The following is a 19,184-nucleotide window of genomic DNA, read 5'->3' on the forward strand; positions in this document are numbered from 1 at the left end:
ATATGCATGCCCATGGGGGAATCCGGGGAGTTAAAGTGCCCGGTCACATCTTGCGACAGAGGGTCAACAAATAGTCTCAAATACACAAGCCACATAATAATATCTTTCTTTTTTAAATACCACCTCAAATCAAAACTTCAATCCTTATAGAAGTTTTGGTAGTATCTCCTCTAAAGCTCGAATTTCTGCCCCCCTTCAAGAGTCCCAACTATCAAATCCAACAACTCTCAGTCCTTCAAATCATTTCCGGTAACAAATTATTTCAAAATCAAACAAATACCAATATTAAATCTTTTTCAAAACCAACCAACTTCAATAGCAAATTATTAACAATAGCTAAACCACATAATTTATTCTATATACACAATCCATCAATTATACGTTCAGTTCATTCCTATCTTAAGGTCTTCTAGCCTAAGATTCCACGTGGCATTAAACATTAACTACGAGAAACTAAAACCATACCTTCGTATGGAATCAAAATATTCAAAGCTCCGGAGAAGCTTTTTGACCGATCTATCGAAGAAGAAAACGTCCAGAATCGTCTGTGCCTCCTAAAATTTCCGTTGGCCAAACCCAAGAGATAAAGGAGCTACGTCACTGTCAACTTTCACTAATAAAAAATAATGCCAACGTGTAGAGGAGGAGGTTACGAATACTCTTACTGGATTAAATTTTTTATTGGAGTTACAGATTGCAAGAAATCGAAGCCGTAAATTCGAAGAGATTTACGTTATTTCTTTTTCTCTTCGTTACGCTATTCTCTCTTTTTTTTTCTTTCTTACGATGTTCATATATATATATATATATATGACTTATGAAGGTTTATAAGCCGCCTTGGCTTTCTTTATTATTATTACATATTTATATGTATGTATATATGCATAATAATAGTGATAATATATATATGTAACTTAATCCAAAATATAAACCACCTTTGATTTTCATCCTTTATAATTAATAATAGTAATAATAATACTAGCAATAGCAATAGCAATGATGATCATGTAATAATAATAATAATAATAATAAACGTAATAATAGTAATAATAATAATAACGTAGTGAATATAATAACAATAATGAATACATAATACTAGGGTTTAAAACTATATAAATTTATAATACATATAATACTCATGACAATTGTATCTAATGTTTATAATAATAATAATAATATGGATTTGATTAAATTCAAATTATTATAAAATTAGTTCAATTACTGATAATAAAAATAATTTTCTAAAAATAAGAAATTCTAATTTTATAAAATAAATTATAACTTATTTATATTTATATTTTTAAAATTGAGGGTCGCTACATTCTACCCATCTTACAAAAATTTTCGCCCTCAAAAATTGATATAAAATAGAAAAGATTCATAATAACGTAACTTCCCTTCTTAAACATATCAAAGAAAAACAGAAAGATTTGACATGCTTAGTTTGCAAATCCAGGATATTCTTATAGCTTAAAGTCTACGCAAAGCGAAAGATACAAGATAGATTTGATGCAGAAAGGTTATAAGGCAGGTTGGTATTAGAACGACGGGTTTATCGCTTCTAATACTCGCTTCATTTAGCTCCTAAGTTCTGCTGATTCTAATGGTGTCATTGGTGCACGAAATTGTGATCTCCAGGCTCGAACAAATCCTGGTAATGGCTCCAAAGCTTGGTGCTCTAATCTTAATTCATAATTGTCACAACTTCGATACAACTAACCAGCAAGTGCACTGGGTCGTCCAAGTAATACCTTACGTGAGTAAGGGTCGAATCCCACGGAGATTGTTGGTATGAAGCAAGCTATGGTCACCTTGTAAATCTCAGTCAGGCGGATTTAAACATGATACTTTATTAGATTAAAATAAACAATAAAAGGGATAGAGATACTTATGTAGATTCATTGGCAGGGATTTCAGATAAGCGAATGGAGATGCTTTTCGTTCCTCTGAACCTCTGCTTTCCTGCTATCTTCATCCAATCAGTCTTACTCCTTTCCATGGCTGGCTGTATGCAAGGGCATCACCGTTGTCAGTGGCTACATCCCCTCCTCTCAGTGAATCATATGCTCACGCACCCTGTCACGGCACGGCTATTCATCTGTCGGTTCTCGATCATGCTGGAATAGGATTCACCCTCCTTTTGCGTCTGTCACTAACGCCCAGCACTCGCGAGTTTGAAGCTCGTCACAGTCATTCAATCATTGAATCCTACTCAGAATACCACAGACAAGGTTTAGACCTTCCGGATTCTCTTGAATGCCGCCATCATTCTAGCTTACGCCACGAAGATTCTGGTTAGGAGATCTAAGAGATACTCATTCTAGCTTAATTCATGTAGAACAGAAGTGTTTGTCAGGCACGCGTTCATAAGGGGGAAGGATGATGAGCGTCACACATAATCATCACCTTCATCACGTTCTTGGGTGCGAATGGATATCTTAGAAGCGAAATAAGAAGAATTGAATAGAAAACAGTAGTACTTTGCATTAATCTTTGAGGAACAGCAGAGCTCCACACCTTAATCTATGGAGTGTAGAAACTCTACCGTATGAAAATACATAAGTGAAGGTCCAGGCATGGCCGTGTGGCCAGCCCCCATGGTCTAAGAACAATGCGTTCAAAGATGGTCAAAAGATTAGTAAAAGGTCCTATTTATAATAAACTAGCTACTAGGGTTTACATGAGTAAGTAATTGATGCATAAATCCACTTCTGGGGCCCACTTGGTGTGTGCTTGGGCTTGGGATTGAGTGTTACACGTGCAGAGGCCATTTGTGGAGTTGAACGCCAGTTTCTGTGCCAGTTTGGGCGTTCAACTCTGGTTTTGGATCCTTTTCTGGCGCTGGACGCCAGATTTGGGTAGAAGGCTGGCGTTGAACGCCAGTTTACGTCATCAATTCTTGGCCAAAGTATGGACTATTATATATTGCTGGAAAGCCCTAGATGTCTACTTTCCAACGCAATTAAAAGCGCGCCATTTCGAGTTCTGTAGCTCCAGAAAATCCACTTTGAGTGCAGGGAGGTCAGAATCCAACAGCATCAGCAGTCCTTTTCAACCTCTGAATCTGATTTTTGCTCAAGTCCCTCAATTTCAGCCAGAAAATACCTGAAATTACAGAAAAACACACAAACTCATAGTAAAGTACAGAAATGTGAATTTAACACAAAATCTATTAAAAACATCCCTAAAAGTAACTAGATCCTACTAAAAACATACTAAAAACAATGCCAAAAAGCGTATAAATTATCCGCTCATCAGTCATCATGTGTAATACTATCGAAACTAGTTCAGCCTCTGGCACTAAATCTATCACAACTTACTTTTTCTCTCGACACCTAACTGGTTATCAAAGAGATATTTCTATCGGCCTAAATTCCTAGTCCGTATTCAAGTCCAAAACTACGTCCAGTCTTTCCAGTCCTAAACTTCCATATCCGGTTATGTAACCTAAACGAAAGCAGGGTCCTAGCTCTACATAGAACAAATCTGCCTACGCATTCTATATCATACTTACCTCGATCCTGTCGTGGTCAACTCGCATCTGTGGATCTCCCACGCGAACAATCTCTAGACATGTGTCCCGGTGCTCCACATCGAAAGCACATTCCCAGTCCGTACCTGCGCGGCTCCTCTGGAGTAGTCTCACCAAAGCCTTCCTGTAGCAGTGTCCACTTCATGGAGCAATCCTCTGCGAGCTGGCTCTTCTTAACCAACTCAGTGAAATTTGTTAGCTTTTGTGGATACACGTAATTAAAGATATCTCTCCTTAGTCCTTTCTCATACTGAGCACACTTCCATTCCTCATAATCGGCTGGATTTCCTTGACAAGTTTTTGAGAAACGGCACAGATTATCGAATTTGCGAGTATAGTCAGCAACGGACATATCATTTTGCTTCATCTGCATTAATTCCAATTCCTTTGCAGTGCAAAACGCATGCAAGAAATATTTACCGTAAAACTCTGTCTTGAATCTATTCCAAGGGACATCTGTTAACTCCACCTGCAAGGTATGACACAACTCTTGCCACCAATTCTGAGCATCTCCCTCCAACATATGAGTCACTATCTCCACTGACTGTACTTCAGGAACTTGCTGAGGTGTACAAAAACCTCTCCACTTCTCGGAACCACTGATCAGCCTCCAGGGCATTGGCATTTCCGTTAAACCAGGGTGGACCACTCTTGAGGAAGTTAGTAAGGGTCATAGACCTATAGTATCGACTTATGTTACTTGTACTAGCACTAGGGTTTCCACCTCGACGTCCTTGCATTGGTTCAACCACGGGATTTCCTCTCTGAATACCTCGTTCGGATCCACGAGACGACATTTGGTCCCTGTTCACACCAAACAAGTGATATTAAGTTGATCAGTCTCAATATCGCAAGTTTAATGCTTCAAGTTCCAGATGCATGCTCATGAACATTTATGCCACATATATCAATCAGATATCCTAATAGCACATACACACACCCAGAGTATGCCAGAAGCATAATCAGTCCATCCCTCAGGCTCTACAGGAACGAACGGCTCTCATACTATAATGTAACACCCTACCACCCAAAACTTTACGCTTAAGTCGTAAAATAGAGGTGGCGAGGTATTACAACTTCTAAAAAAATTAAAATAAATACTTATAATAGTAGAAAGAATATAATAGACTAGGAGCCTTGAAAAATGGGTAAAACAAAATCGCAAAATGAAAAGCGCCACGCTCCAAAAACGGAACAACTTGCGTGTGAGGAAAACTATAACTATCAAACGTAAGGTAATAAAAGTAGGAATAGAAAGCCAAAGGTACAAAATAACAAGCTCCTAACTCAGTCCGCGAAGTCAAGGCTGGTCGGAGAATATTTACATATATATATATCCAAAACCCAAGACGTACATAAACAAAATCCTGCCTCTCCATAAACCTCTAAGAGGATCAAAAAGAATAAGTTATGTGGAGAGGAAGCTAAGTACGTGTATATACATCACTGCACAACAAAATAACACAGAAACCACTTCGCTTCAGGTGTCCAGATGCCTAATGAGATACCTTTCGACCTGCATCTGAAAAACAACAACATAGTATGAAATGAGAACCGGAGGTTCTCAGTATGGTAAAGGTGCTTGCATAGTTAATGTAAAAGGTCTCGGGAGAGTCAGAGGCACTCCTAGAACTTTGATACTCAGATTTCAGCTTAAGAATTCAACTAAACCAGAAATTAGGTAAGTTGTCTAAGGTATTCAAGTCCTGAATCTAACTTTAACCGAATACTTCACATTCTGTCTCCTCAAATCCTCTGAATCACTGGTGGAACAACCCTCTCCCCTCACACCTTCATCAAGAGGGATTTCTCAGAAGACATACACATACAGTTCAAGCAAGGAAAACACAGATAGAGAAGCATTTACAGCAAGTAGAACAAGTAGCGAATAAGCAGAATTAAACAGTTAAGCAAACCAAAACAATGCACACTCAAGCAAAAAAATAAATGCATATGATGTATGTCTATCCTATGGCTGATGAGTCTTATCTGTCGGTTATACAGCCAACCTGACATGTCCTGGTAGTTAACCATTGGACAGTCCCTCTGTGCACGCATCCCCAAGCTCAATAATATTCCATGGAGTCAAACTCCAAGCTCAAATATAATATTCCATGGAGTCACACTCCAAGCTCAATAATATAGTATTCCATGGAGTTAAACTCCAAGCTCAATAATATAGTATTCCATGGAGACGAACTCCAAGCTCAAATATAATATTCAATATATATATATATATATATATATATATATATATATATATATATATATATATATATATATATATATATATGCATGCCCATGGGGGAATCCGCTGAGTTAAAGTGCCCAGTCACATCTTGCGACAGAGGGTCAACAAATAGTCTCAAATACACAAGCCACATAATAATCTCTTTCTTTTTTAAATACCACCTCAAATCAAAACTTCAATCCTTATAGAAGTTTTGGCAGTATCTCCTCTAAAGCTCGAATTTCTGCCCCCCTTCAAGGGTCCCAACTATCAAATCCAACACCTCTCAGTCCTTCAAATCATTTCCGGTAACAAATTATTTCAAAATCAAACAAATACCAATATTAAATCTTTTCCAAAACCAACCAACTTCAATAGCAAATTATTAACAATAGCTAAACCACATAATTTATTCTATATATACAATCCATCAATTATACGTTCAGTTCATTCCTATCTTAAGGTCTTCTAGCCTAAGATTCCACGTGATATTAAACATTAACTACGAGAAACTAAAACCATACCTTCATACGGAATCAAAATATTCAAAGCTCCGGAGAAGCTTTCTGACCGATCTATCGAAAAAGAAAACGTCCAGAATCGTTTGTGCCTCCTAAAATTCTCGTTGGCCAAACCCAAGAGATAAAGGAGGTGCGTCACTGTCAACTTCCATTAATCAAAAATAGTGCCAACGTGTAGAGGAGGAGGTTACGAATACTCTTACCGGTTTAGATTTTTTATTGGAGTTATGGATTGCAAGAAATCGAAGCCGAAAATTCAAAGAGATTTACGTTATTTCTTTTTCTCTTCATTACGCTATTCTCTCTCTCTTTTTTTTTCTTTCTTACGATGTTCATATATATATATATATATATATATATATATATATATATATATATATATATATATACGTATGACTTATGAAGGCTTATAAGCCGCCTCGGCTTTCTTTATTATTATTACATATTTATATGTATGTATATATGCATAATGATAGTGATAGTATATATATATATATATATATATATATAACTTAATCCAAAATATAAACCCCCTTTGATTTTCATCCTTTATAATTAATAATAGTAATAATAATACTAGCAATAGCAATGATCATCATGTAATAATAATAATAATAATAATAATAATATAATAATAATAATAATAATAATAATAATAATAATGTAGCGAATATAATAACAATAATGAATACATAATACTAGGGTTTAAAACTATATAAACTTATAATACATATAATACTCATGACAATTGTATCTAATGTTTATAATAATAATAATAATAATAATAATAATAATAATAATAATAATAATAATAATAATAATAATAATATGAATTTGATTAAATTCAAATATTATAAAATTAGTTCAATTACTGATAATAAAAATAATTTTCTAAAAATAAGAAATTTTAATTTTATTAAATAAATTATAACTTATTTATATTTATATTTTTAAAATTAAGAGTCGCTACAAAATGAGAAGTTGTTGTATATAAATTCAAACAACAATTTTTACATGAAGTTAACATGTGTACTAATATGTTATTTTTATCTATTAATTGTAACTTTCAGATATGTTGTACTTACTTTTTTTCGTGACCAAATTGAGGAGAATAACATTTTGTTCTAAAATAAAAAAAGAATTGTGCTGACGCATACATTCACAAAGTAAAAAGACAACTCAACCTTGAGAATTAATTAGAAGAAAAGCTTCTAAAAATAACAGAATAAAAATTATTGTGCAGAAATTAAAATATCAATCATCCAACCATGCAGACAAGTCTATCTGAAAAGGGTGACAAAAAATTAGAGAAAAGTAACAGAGAAATATTATTCCTATTTAATTTATCTTTGTATATCTTTGGACAGAAATTATTTTTGATACGTAATATTTTTTGGTGTATTTGTTTAATATTGGAGAAGCTCCGGTAACCAACGTCTCTGGTCGAAGAAGCTCTATAAATTGAGTGGAATGCATCATGTGTAGTGTGTGTTATATGGTGCAAAATGTGTGTGTTATATAAAGAAAGAAGAAGAAAATAGGTTGAAGAAGAGGAACCTAACTGTATGTTGTAATGCGAAGAGTGTGTGTGTTATACAGAGAGTTAGGATTTAGGTAGTGTTTAAAGAAGAAAAAATATATAAAAGAATTATTAGTTTGTGGTGATTAAAAATGGTATGTGATTATACAACACTCGAAGAACATATCATCAATTACTTAGATCATCCAATTTATGTAAGTTGATAAATTTTATTATTCTATATATTTAAATTATTTTTTTTATTTTTGTTGTTGTTAGTATTATATAAAAATATAATATTATTATTTTAGTCTTATTATTTTTTGTATTTTATTAATATTTTCGAATAATAAAAAAATTTGTCCAACATAATTATATTTTATTTTATATAAATATTATTTATATTTATTTATTTTTGAATATAAATAATAATGATATTTATTATTTGTCTTTGAAAATAAATATTATTTATATTTATTTATTTTTAAAAGTAAAAATTATTTAAATTTTTTATTTTCAAATATAAATATTATTAAATATTTTATTTATTTTTGAAAATAAATATTATTTATATTTATTTATTTATTTTCAAAAATTAATAATACTGATATTTATTTATTTTCTAAAATAAATATTATTTATATTTATTTATGTTTGAATATAAATATTAAATGTATTTATTCATAATATTTAAATAAGTAAATGTTTATTTATGATTAGAAATAACTATATTTTTTATTTATTTAAACTAATATTTAGTGAATAAATATATTGTTGTTGAACCAGCCAAACAGTAATTTGATAGTTCGTAAACTGGATCCGCTGCAGACGTGGAATTTGATGGTCGAAAATTACTTACGCTCAACAGGATTCTACCACGTCTCTAGGATTAGGTTCATAAAAGGATTTTATCCCTTATTAGCTGCTTTGGTGGAAAGGTGGAGGCCAGAAACCCATACCTTTGTATGACTGTTGAGTGAGGTTACTGTGACACTGAAAGATGTCGCTCATATATTTGGCCTATACATTGATGGAGAGCCTGTGAGGGGCTGGACAGATAGTAGTAGCGACTTCCTACAAAGTCAGAGTATCGCGATATTCGGTTGCGAACCGGTTGTCAGTAGTTCTTCAAAATCTTATATAAAGCTGGGTTGGGTTCGACCCTATTGGAGACCGAGGAGTCTAATAAGAGATACACCAGATGCCAGATTTTCTATTTTTTGGGTTCGACCCTATTCACGGATAAGTCGACCACATATGCTAACGTGAAGTATCTACCGTTGCTTTGCGATTTCGAGCGGATCCATACTTATAGTTGGGAGTCAGCATGTCTCGCGCATCTTTACAGGGCGTCCTCTTAATCTGTTGTTTGTTTGGGCATGGGAGCGACCGCCGTGTCTTATGCCTGTACCCAGACAGTCCCTTCCACCGGCTGAGATACCAGTTGCCATGAGGTAACAGTTCCTATTTTAGTTCTGTATTATATTTCAGTTGAACTAGTGTCATTGTAGGTTGTTATTAGGCCAAGAATATATACCAACTACCTTAAGTATTGTTAATTTTGCTAAGGCTTACATATTGATGGCACAATGATGGCACAACAAGGCACCACAAACCACTTCTAACTGTATCTTTAAACCACAAATCTTTACTGCAACACTCTCAAACTCAACTGAGCTAACACATTCTCATATTAATTAAGTACACTAAATTGTGGTCTACAATTCAAAATATTTTTAGACCTTAGGATATATGGCTTCTACAATTCGAAGTAAAAAAGTGACGCGGACAATAAAAAATTCATAAACGGTTCTGGGATCTATCGAGGCCCAATTCTAGTCTCATGGTTAAGAAGAAAATGAAGGATGAATTCAGAGGAATATCAGAAACACTCACTAAAATTATTTGGCTATAGTATCTGCTATCTAAAATCAAAATTCCTTACTTGACAATCAAAGTGTAATACTACTGTGTGCTAACTAAATTTACATAACAAGTCCGATCCAAACACTTTGCGTCCGATCCAAACACTTTGCATCAGATCAATCCTTTGTTAGAAATCAATTGATAAAGAAAGAAGTATTCGCTGAACACATATATATCAGTCCAAGATTAGGTGGTAAACATATTGATCAAACTCCTTTTAACACCTACTTTCCTCGAATTCAAAGACAATAAGTATACAAAACAAACCCTTTAGTTTAAGGGGGAATATTAGGCTAATTTGCAACAGCTAGCTCATTAGTTAGTTGCATTGCTTATGCTAGCTACCCAATTTGTTCAAATTAGTTATACGAGTCAATTATATACAGATTTTGTAACTGTTACTATCAATTAAACAATATTTTGCAAAATAACTTCTCTGTATTTTTCTCTTCTCTCTAGCTTCTTTCTTTCTCGCTTTTTCTTTTCAATTTATTTCGGCTCTTATAGTTTTTCACAACTCTACTTAATAACTTACACATAAGAATTTAATATTGATATAGTATAGAAAAATAATTATATATGTAATTTTTAGAGTAAATAATTATTTTAGTCTCTACAAAATTTTTTATCAACCACTTTAATCTTCAACAAATTTTTATTCTCAAAATTTTTTTATAATTACTCTCATCAGACAGATTGGTCCCTAGGTCACTTTAAATCAATTGTTCCATATGTATTAGACAAATAAATCTCTAATAAACTTTATTATAAGATAATTAGATCCTCAAAAAATTTACTTTAGGACAAATTAGTTTTCTTTCAAAATCACGCAAGCATCAACCTGTTTGACAGAAATAATTCTTAAGCACTTTAATTTTTGAGAATAAAAATTTGTTGAAAATCAAAATGTCTGATATAAAATTTTTTAGAGATTAATTTGAATATTTATTCTAAATTTAAATGATGTATTGTCACATTAGTAAAAATAATTATATTATTTTTTTAATTTTTTCATTTACCGTATACATGGCACTACAAGAAAAAAGGCCTGTCGGCACATTTTTTTTCTTGCCACGCTTTAAAAGCGTGGCCAAAAGTGGTCAATGGCCACAATTTTATGAGAGTGGCGGTTGATTACTGATTTGGCCATGCTTTTTTTTGCCACGCGTCAAAAGCGTGGCCATAGAGGGAAATCGGCACGCTTTTATGAGGGTGACAACTAATTATTGATTTGGTCACGCCTTTTTTTGCCATGCTTTAGAAGCGTGGCGATAGAGAGAAACAAATACGCTTTTGAAGCGTGCCTAATTTGTCTCACTCTGGGCACTCTAAAAAAAGCGTACCGACATAGTATTCACCAATTTTTTTCAAACACTTTAATTTTTTTTCCAATGAAACACTTCAACCCTAAATTAAAGAAGTGATGATCCTTTCACTACTCAGGCCTTCGAACCCTCGCTGCCAGCCCTTCATCTTCATCACTACCATGTCCCAATTCATCACTACTGATGAGAACGCTTGCACGCCCTCTCTCCCAGCCCTTCATCTTCATCACCGCTGAGAACCCTTACACCCAGCCCTTTCTCCGAGCCCTCTATCGCACCTTCTCGCACCTGCTCTGTCGCAACCCTCACACCCTCAATGCAAGCCTCCTCCTCGGATTCGCCACCCTCGCACCCTCTCTCGCAACTCTCTATCGACGTTGCTCCGTTGGCGCACCCTGCATCGGCGTGCCCTCCCTCAGTGGTCTCTCTCTCTCTCGCAAACCCTAAACACTAAAGATGCTACCTCTCTCTCGCTCCTCCCTTAATCGGTGCTTTCTCTCCCTCAATTGGCGCTCAACCCTCACCATGAACACTACAAGGTAAGTAGTTCTTTCTTCTGTTTCTCTATTCCTGTGATAAGTGCCATTATTTTGGTTCCCTGGCTGTTTCGCTATTCCTATGTTGCAGTGATATGAAAATGAAAGTTTAAATATTGACACATTAAATTTAGAAAAATGTTAGGTTCTGATTTTTATCGTAAAAATCTATTTCGCTGTTCCCTGATTTGTTTGATTCTTGACCTATTATCGTAAAAATATTAGGAAAATGTTAGGGTACTGTTCTGTGGATGGAGAAAGAGGAATTCAAAGACTACTTGTATACGAATATATGTCGAATAAAAGCTTAGAATATCATCTTTTCAATAAAGCCTATGATCCTCTTCCTTGGAAAACAAGACTTGATATAGCACTTGGAGTAGCTCAAGGGTTAGCATATCTGCATGAAGAATCAAAAGTTCAGGTAAGCATTGCCATGTTATATTAGTAGTTTTAAACATACTTACATACATGAACTTCTAATGATATCTATATTTTTGTTCAGACACATTTGGCATCCAATTTTCCCAACAAACTAATCTTCTTTTTCTTCTAAAATGTTTTTGACCGAAGGTGATATATCGGGATTTTAAATGCTCAAATATACTACTGGATGAAAATTTTAGGCCAAAACTTTCAGATTTTGGCCTCACTAGGGAGGGACCGGAAGCTGGACATACTCATGTTTCAACTGCTGTAACTGTACTGATTCTGGTGACATTATAGATTTTTAAGTGATGAAGACTTTCTTGCTCGATTATTCCAAGTATCGAATTGTTGTTTTTAGTAGGGAATCTTCAAATGTGTGTGCTTGGTTCTGAAAGCTTTTTTTTCTTATTATTTTAGACCTGAAGATTCAACAATCATGATCAGTCTTGCTTGTGGTAGTCTTTCAGGCATTGCGTCATCAATAAGTGGGTTCTTGATGATAATGTTGTCTTTAATTGGTTTATCTAAGTTCTCAAGTTTGTTTAGATAAAAGATTTTGTATCCTCTTCTGCTAAAGGCCTGCACTGTATGTTGAACAAACTTTTTAATTATTAGGGGAATCTTTCATCTGAACAATCTTTTAAAGGATTACTTCAAAAGCAAACATGAGAAACTTTTCTATGTTTAGATGTAATTCTTAAAATACATTTTTTCCTTTTTTTCATTTAAAATCAAAATTAGAATTTATATGTGATAACTGAAATATGCATATACATTCCTTATAGATGAGTTGTCATGCTTAGTAGATGGAGTTCTATTTATTCGTTGGCTTTAAGTGGGGATGGCAACGGATCCCATGGGGGCAGGGACATGCCCCCCGGCCCCCGTCCCCCGCCGCCAAAACCTGTCTCCATCCCTGTTACGAGTAACGGGGACTCCGTATCCGCCGGAGACTGGGGTCTCCGCAGATATCCGCGGATTTTTGTAAAAAATAATAAAAATAAAAAAAATGAAAAAATAGAAAAAATTTTAAAAAACAAAGATAATCCCAAATTACATTAAAAAACAACTAAACATAATATCATATCCATAATTCATAAACAGTCAAACATAATTCATCACATCATAAAAATATAATTCTCAATCATTCTCTAGCCTTTTTCATCTTGTAATAGTTGTAATAGTTGTAATGGTAATGATGGTAGATTCTGATTTACTTGAATCCTACAAACATAAATTATAGAAATCACAAACATAAGTCATGCAAATCAGAATCGGAATAAAAAACACAAATCATAAATAACCTAACTCAAAAAAATTATAACACAATCACATAAATTATATAAATCAGAATCAAAATGAGAAATTGTAACATAAACAAATAAAATTACATAAATAACAGAATTAACAAAGCATCACATAAATCATAAAAATCAGAATCAGAATAAAAAACATAAATTATAGTTAACTTAACTCAAATCAAAGTTAAAAAAAAGTAAAATTTCTGATGCTTTAAACCACAAACTAAAAATCAATATCAGAATCACAAACTAAAAATTTCTGATGCTTCAAATCAAAATTAGAATCACAAATGCTTCAAATCAAAGTAAAAAAAATTCAGAGTTCACAGAAGCTACTTACCGAAAGAAAGAGCAGAGGCTTGGACGCTCCGGCAGCGAAGATGGCGAAGATTGAGAAGCGGCACAGAGGCTCGGACGCTCCAACGCAGAAGATGACAAAGACTGAGAAGCGGCACAGAGGCTCGGACGCTCTGACGATAATGACTCACTGCAGCTGTAACGTCGAGACTGAGAGGAGAGGATTTTAATGTTGTCGGTGAGGGACTGAGGGGTAGGAGGTGGCGGTCGGCGATTAGTGTTCGGCAGTTGGCAGTGATGAATCCGTAAGAGGAAATGGTTTGAAAGTGATAGAATTGAAGAAAGGAGAGGAGAGGATAGAAGAGAGGAGTAACATGAGTGACGGCTGGGGTTTGCTCCAACTCATATCTTTTATATATATATAACAGGGGCATTTTAGTATTTTCATATAAACAGGGATTAAACGAATCTCCACGGGGCGGGTACCACTATCCGTGCCCCCGCCCCATATAACAAACGGGTCCCCTCCCCCCGTCCCTGTGGGTTCAGAACACTATAAGGGGCGCAAAATCAAAGGCCGACGATTCACCTGACCGCCCTGGTTATGGGTGCCGGGATTAGATTTGGCGGCGATTTTAGGAAATTGCTGGTATAACCGCCGCTAATTACTTAGATGTTGTCAAGTTGGTGCACGTTTAGCGGCGGTGTTAAACACCGCCGCTAAACTGTTCTAAGGTTTCGGTTACAGTTACCGGCGGTTGCAAACCGCCGTAATATATAACAGATTTTTTAAACTTTCAATCATTTATCGGCGGTTTAAAACCGCCGCAAATTAAAACATTTTAAAAAAATTAAATTTTGAGTTTTTATAAAAAGAAAGCATATAAATTTTTAGAATATTATAAGAGTATTTTTTTCTTTTTACATTTTTTACAATTTTAAGAGTTAATATTTTCAACCTTAGTATCTAAACTTGTAGCAAAAACAATAAGATTATATATGCAAAACAAAATAATATATTCATGAAAATACGAAGAAAACAAATATCTTGCAAAGAGTTGCATAATATAATTGAAAATAATGTTTTAATCAATCCAAAATATCTCCAATCCTAACATACTATATTTCACTCTATCATTCGGAATTGCTCATCCCTGCAGTGATGTCTGGTGGCAGCTCCTCACCCTGCCGTTGAAATAGATAAATCAGAGCACTCTCCATCGCCTGCCTCTTTTTCTTCTCTGCTGCTGCCTCATCCTCCATCGCCTTCCTCTTCAACTTCTCGCCTTCCAGCTCTACCTGCAGTTCAAGCAGCTTCCTTTGGGTCTCCTCTACTTGGATTCTGTTGCCCAGCGCATGTGAATTCGAACCGAAGAGTTGACTAGGAGTCGGTCCGAAACCCACACCATGTACTCTACCCGGTTTCTCTTTTCCGAAAACCTGTTCAATAGAATCATTTTTAGACAACATTCTAGAAGACTCATCCTGTTACTCAATCTCCTCAATTATTTCCTACATACACAAATTAGCAAATACCATCATTTTGTTGATGGGTCCATCAGAACACGCCAAACATGACGATTAATTATATCACTTACATCACAATAAAAAACACACAAATATAGTATTAAAAAGATTGGTATCAAAAGTTATTTACATAAAACAACCAAAATAGAAAATCTATTTCATAGAATGCCAACCACTATAAAAATAAATAAGGGATAAGTGAAACTGAATTATTTCGAACATAACAAACAGAATTTTCATAGTAAATGTGAAACTCTACTTAAGGATTGAAATCTCATGCAGTAACAACTATCCTAGGTAACATATTTATAATCTGCAATAATAACTAAGGAATTGTAATCCACAAATCAATGAAATCACAGATGAAACTCAACCATAAGCATATCATTAGGCACTCGAATTAGACCTGAGATTACTTAATCTGCACCCCAAAAATAACCTCCTTTATCAAAATTTGATGTAATCTTCGTTAACTACTATCCATTCATCTAGATTTAGAAATAACACAAACAATAAATCTTATGACACATAAATAAATAAGCCAGAGAAATAAATCACCAAAAAATAGATGAGAAAGATGAGAAAGAACATAATTTGTTGAATCAACTAAATGAATTCTAAGATAATTAGATAACAACAACATCTCCTTTCCCACAAGTCCCCACCATATCTTAGCATTCACCCTTTAAATGTCAACAGCCCTTACCAAAACCTTGTCTTTCAATCTTCCTTTATATTAGCTTTGAAATAATGATTCAATAACTAATAGCAATTTAACCAAAATAAATTCTAAAACCAAGAAAAAAAAGCTCAAATCTTTTACAAAGAGAAAGATTATCAAAGGCTTAAAAAGAGCAAAAGTGTCAACTACGAAAGAAATTTTGGAATTGCATATTTTTCCCTACGAATGAAGCTTATATAAATTATAATCAACATGGTGCCAAAATTTTATAAGATTTAAAAATTACACAGAATCAAATTTGAATGTTTGTCGGTCATATATCATAGTATAAATGCCACAATAAAATTAAGAAAAGATCATATAGCATTTCATATAGAAGTAAACTATTACCCTATTTGAGATCATAATTTTATCGATAATTATAACAAGTAGTACTTACACCAATTGCTCTTGCTTCATCACTGATATATGCGCCATCCTTTTTTTTATGTACTGTGATCCATAACTCTCCTCTACCGACTCTCCTTCCTTGTTGTTTTGACTGTAACAACAAAGTTTTTGCCATTACCGTATTCAACAAAATCAAGAAAAATTAAGTCACAGAGATAGTCTAAAGAGTGAATAAAAAAGTAAAGTACCTTTACTTCCATCCGCCGTGCAAAGCTTTTCGAACCGCCAGTGTCGGTATATAGTTGTTTTGATCGATTGATCGCATTTTTTCTGCACTTCTCCTATTGGTCCATCAGAGACAAAGGGCGATTAGAAACTGATAGAAAAAGACTCAAGGCAACATAAATGGTATTGTTGTGTAACAATGATACACTAGATTACATTCGTCTCAGGTTTGGCGCGATAGTCAAGGAACCATATCTAATGCTCTCGATCAATTCCCAGTGAGCGATGCTCAATATTTTGTTCAATCGTGAATGTTGGCTCATAAAAATCATCATACAACCTCAACCTTGTTTCCTTCCAAGACTTCCCCATACTTTTCAAAATATTTTTCTTGATAGTTCCTTCGCTATTTTCATCAAAGTGGAAAATTTGCTACACAGATAATACAAGTTATCAATAATTATAAAAATAAGCAGATTTAATTCAAAGGGGATATAAACTTTTACCTTGACACATTTGTTATAAACCTTGTCTTTAGTGGTAATCTGACGCCAACTTTCCCTACAGATAGGAAATTTTCCATAATCAGATCCCAGCAGACCAAGCACGCTACTCAACAATCCAGCTTCGTCTCCAATTGCTTGCTTTGCGTTGTTGAACTTGAGCACAATCTTCCTACCGTTAGGCCATTCCAAAGCCTCCCTCACGCTTAGTTTTGACGGCTTGATTGTGCCGTCAGAATCTATAAGCCAAACATAATACCTTATACGTGTATCCGTTGTGGACAGCATGCGAGAAAATTAATATATAACATAATAATATTAACATAATACCTTATTATATGCTTAGCAAAAGAAGCATGATGGATTAGACCAGCATAAAACATGCATAAATTGGTGTAGAATTGCAACACTTGAAACAAATTAAAAAAAATGTCTGACTTTTAATGTAAAAAATTAATAATAAGTACAAATTTGAAATTGAGTAAAGTATTGTTTTTATCTCCAACATTTGAGGTAAGTCCCAAAGTTGTCCCTAAAGTTTGAATCGTTCTATTTAAGTCCCTAACGTTTCAAAATTGACTCAATGTTGTCCTGCTGTTAGGAATCTCTTAACAGAATTAACGGCGGGACAAAATTGAGACGATTTTGAAACGTTAGGGACTTAAATAGGACGAACATATTGGAGACAAAAACGATACATAGAAATAAATTTTAATTTTATTCTTCAATAATATCAATTTTTACGGTACATAGTTATTCAATTAATTTTTAATCACATCTAAGTAAATTACACTTAATCACATTAATTTTATTCTAAATAAATTTATTTTTTATAATTTTATTCTTAAAAATGTTTACTCATCATAAAATGTTTGTAGAATGACTAATACATAAACTTGTGGGAAAAAATGATACATATACAATAAAATAATGTGATTCAAGTCATTTTACAAATATTTCATGATGAGTAAAAATTTTTAAGAGTAAAATTATAAAAAAATAAATTTATTTAGAATCAAAGTAATGTGATTAAGTGTAATTTACTTAAATATGATTAAAAAATAATTAAATAATTATGTACCGTAAAAGATTGATATTGGTGAAGGATAAAACTTAAATTTATTTCTATGTATCGTTTTTGTCCCCAACGTTTCAAAATCGTTTCAATTTTGTTCCGCCGTCAATTCCGTTAACAGATTCCTAATGGCAGGACAACATTGAGTCAATTTTGAAACATTAGGGACTTAAATAGGATGATTCAAACGTTAGGGACAACTTTGAGACTTATCCCAAACGTTAAGGACAAAAGCGATACCTTACTTTAATGTCGGAGACAAAAATTAAATTAATATAATAATTTAGAATTTTTTAAAATATTTTGATAGGCCACAGAATACATTTTATCTAATTAAAAAATATAAAACAAGAAATAAAAAACACAATTCAAACAATGGAGAAGGTCAAATGTCATTGACTGTGTTGCAATGGAAAGCATTTGGGATGAACGAGTTAGAGTATAGTGTAAATTAACAATGGGTGGAGCCTAAATCATGTTGATCGAAGAAAAATAATTAAATACGCTACCGATGATCTTAACCGTCCAAAGCTCTGTAGTCTTGCGTCCTCTGTGACTCTGAGCTCCAGAAGCATCAAGGAGGTCGTCAACTTCTTCATCAAGAAGAGGTACCTCATTTGCATTAGCGTCCAAGTTTAGATTGCCTGGCAGCGAGTTCTGGGCATTATTTGTGCTCATCTATGAAGCAGGCCTTGGTTCACTTCGCGGGGGACGGAAAGGGCGTGAAGTTGCGGGGACACTATCACCACTTGCAGGGACACTATCACCACTGGTCGGGAGAATTTGAGAGCCATCCCATCATGGTGAGAGTCCGAAGTCGCAGTCGCTCCATTTGAGGTTGTTGAAATCCTGGTCCCAATTTTGATTTTTTCGTGTATCGACCTTTCCGAGCCATCTTAAACTCCTGATACCAACAAGCACACAAAAAATTATACAAATAGTCATGGTTCATAGTTGTTTTTTCTGATTCATAATCGCAAGTAGCTCATGAGGCATTTCATTCTTGTTTTTTTAATGCATGTTAATTTTAAATCTTTGAAATCGGCAGACTATGAGGTTTTCAAGAACAGAGGAAGGCAGGGAGTGGAAAGTTACCCTTTGAGGGTGGGGTGTTCAAAATTAAGCTAAAAACGTCACTTTCATTTCTTACTATCTTTTTTTTCTAT

At 34.1% G+C, this 19,184-nt stretch overlaps 3 protein-coding genes across 3 annotated transcripts; 1 reads left to right on the forward strand and 2 right to left on the reverse strand.

The window, feature by feature from the left end:
* Positions 1-11,509: 11,509 nt before the first annotated feature.
* Positions 11,510-12,315, forward strand: LOC112748208 (probable serine/threonine-protein kinase PBL19). The gene is made up of 3 exons (XM_025796419.1): positions 11,510-11,592; positions 11,815-12,013; positions 12,163-12,315. The coding sequence occupies exons 1-3, from the start codon at positions 11,510-11,512 to the stop codon at positions 12,313-12,315; spliced, it is 435 nt and encodes a 144-aa protein (XP_025652204.1).
* Positions 12,316-14,616: 2,301 nt separating this feature from the next.
* LOC140179489 (uncharacterized) lies at positions 14,617-16,488 on the reverse strand. The gene is made up of 2 exons (XM_072218385.1): positions 16,265-16,488; positions 14,617-15,056 (listed from the first exon to the last, which is right to left on the reverse strand). Exons 1-2 carry the CDS (start codon positions 16,388-16,390, stop codon positions 14,751-14,753), a joined length of 432 nt encoding a protein of 143 aa, XP_072074486.1. The 5' UTR covers positions 16,391-16,488; the 3' UTR covers positions 14,617-14,750.
* A 207-nt stretch (positions 16,489-16,695) lies between these two features.
* LOC112748209 (uncharacterized) lies at positions 16,696-18,696 on the reverse strand. The gene is made up of 3 exons (XM_025796420.1): positions 18,528-18,696; positions 16,947-17,182; positions 16,696-16,872 (listed from the first exon to the last, which is right to left on the reverse strand). The coding sequence occupies exons 1-3, from the start codon at positions 18,694-18,696 to the stop codon at positions 16,696-16,698; spliced, it is 582 nt and encodes a 193-aa protein (XP_025652205.1).
* Between the last annotated feature and the right edge of the window lie 488 nt (positions 18,697-19,184).

This window comes from Arachis hypogaea, chromosome 15 (genome assembly GCF_003086295.3).
Source record: "Arachis hypogaea cultivar Tifrunner chromosome 15, arahy.Tifrunner.gnm2.J5K5, whole genome shotgun sequence".
Classification (NCBI taxonomy): Eukaryota; Viridiplantae; Streptophyta; class Magnoliopsida; order Fabales; family Fabaceae; genus Arachis; species Arachis hypogaea.

What these genes read in the sequence shown, in the direction of transcription:
- LOC112748208 (XM_025796419.1), top strand. Translation starts at nt 11,510, where the DNA reads ATGCTACCTCTCTCTCGCTCCTCCCTTAATCGGTGCTTTCTCTCCCTC. An exon ending in CTCACCATGAACACTACAAG is followed by an intron (nt 11,593 to 11,814) that starts GTAAGTAGTTCT and finishes TAAAAATATTAG; the next exon opens with GAAAATGTTAGGGTACTGTT. An exon ending in ATGAAGAATCAAAAGTTCAG is followed by an intron (nt 12,014 to 12,162) that starts GTAAGCATTGCC and finishes TTTTGACCGAAG; the next exon opens with GTGATATATCGGGATTTTAA.
- LOC140179489 (XM_072218385.1), bottom strand. Translation starts at nt 16,390, where the DNA reads ATGGCAAAAACTTTGTTGTTACAGTCAAAACAACAAGGAAGGAGAGTC. An exon ending in ATGAAGCAAGAGCAATTGGT is followed by an intron (nt 15,057 to 16,264) that starts GTAAGTACTACT and finishes TCTATTGAACAG; the next exon opens with GTTTTCGGAAAAGAGAAACC.
- LOC112748209 (XM_025796420.1), bottom strand. Translation starts at nt 18,696, where the DNA reads ATGAGCACAAATAATGCCCAGAACTCGCTGCCAGGCAATCTAAACTTG. An exon ending in TTGGACGGTTAAGATCATCG is followed by an intron (nt 17,183 to 18,527) that starts GTAGCGTATTTA and finishes TTTGGCTTATAG; the next exon opens with ATTCTGACGGCACAATCAAG. An exon ending in TTTATAACAAATGTGTCAAG is followed by an intron (nt 16,873 to 16,946) that starts GTAAAAGTTTAT and finishes TTATCTGTGTAG; the next exon opens with CAAATTTTCCACTTTGATGA.